Below are 1,149 nucleotides of genomic sequence, written 5' to 3' on the forward strand. Positions count from 1 at the left end.
TCGCCGGCCTCGGCATCAGTCTCCAGCATGGGCCGGGTGGTCTGGCAGGAGGCCAGGTCGCAGCGCTGGAGGTTGGAGAGCAGGACGCGGTTCTCGTACTGCAGCTTCTTCACCTTGCCGCTCAGCTCACTGATCTGCACCTTGGCTGTGGCCAGCTCCTCCTGCGAGGGCTCGCTGATCACCGAGCAGCTGTCCTCTGACAGTGTCACGTCCAGTTCATGGTCCGACTTGTACTTGGTCAGCTCGTTCAGGAGGAGCTTGTTTTGGTCCTCCAGCTCCAGCAACGAGCGCCTCAGCAGCTCGGCCTCCTCCTCCACGAATTGCAGGTGCCGGCGCAGCTCCGCCACCGTGTCCCCTGCATCCCCGCAGCCCGAGACACCCGCCAGGAACCGCATGTCCTGCCCCGGCAGCTCTCTGTCCCCCTGGCCCTTCATGTCATCCATCTCTGCCCGCAGCCCACGGTTTTCCACCTCCAGCTCCACTATCCTCCGGCTGAGGATGTTGGCTTCCTCCTCCACCAGCTTGAGATGGACCTTCAACTCGGCCTCCCGGGAATGGGGAGAGTCGGCCAGCTCCTCCACGGAGAGGGAACTGTCAAGGTCCCCGTACAGGGACCTGTACTTCAGCAGCTCCTCCTTCATGCCATCGTTCTCCTTGGCCAGCTTAGTCAGCTTCTTGCACATCAGGGCCGACTCCTCCTTGGCAAAATGCAGCTGACACTTTAGGTCCGCACTGTCCTCCTGGGGACCAAGAAGGTATGGGCGTTAGAAAAGTACTCCCAGGGGCCATGGTGGCTCTGAGAGAGCCTTGGGACATGCCGCGCTCCCACCCTGGTGATCCTGGGCAAGCTGCAGCCCTTACTCATGGAGGGGGAAAAAACCCCCTTGAGATCCATCCTGGAGGTTTTCAGGGAGAGCCTGGAGACAGGGTAGGATGTCTGGGCGAAGAGACCCATGGCTCTGGCCCCAGGAAGGACATCGAGCCACCGCCGGGGATGCGGGGATGGAGCCCAGCCCTGCTGCAGCCCAATCCACCGCGGGGAGGAGGGAAAACTGTCAGACTCCGTCGAGCAAAATAAAAGCCACTAACAAGGTTTCCTCCAAAAAGCTGGCAAGCGCTGAAACAACTGGCGCTGCTGTGGCTGCGACC

The 1,149-nt window shown here is 61.4% G+C and overlaps 1 protein-coding gene across 1 annotated transcript in view; it reads right to left on the reverse strand.

Annotated features, from left to right (window-relative positions):
- Positions 1 to 1,149, reverse strand: part of SOGA1 (suppressor of glucose, autophagy associated 1) — a gene marked incomplete at its 3' end in the record, with an annotated part of 15,777 nt that overhangs the window by 7,154 nt on the left and 7,474 nt on the right. Inside the window, 1 exon segment of the mRNA XM_009707636.1 lies at positions 1 to 740. This exon segment is cut by the window's left edge and continues 59 nt beyond it. Coding sequence (XP_009705938.1) covers positions 1 to 740 — 740 coding nt within the window.

Source organism: Cariama cristata, unplaced genomic scaffold (genome assembly GCF_000690535.1).
Source record: "Cariama cristata isolate BGI_N322 unplaced genomic scaffold, ASM69053v1 scaffold26259, whole genome shotgun sequence".
Classification (NCBI taxonomy): Eukaryota; Metazoa; Chordata; class Aves; order Cariamiformes; family Cariamidae; genus Cariama; species Cariama cristata.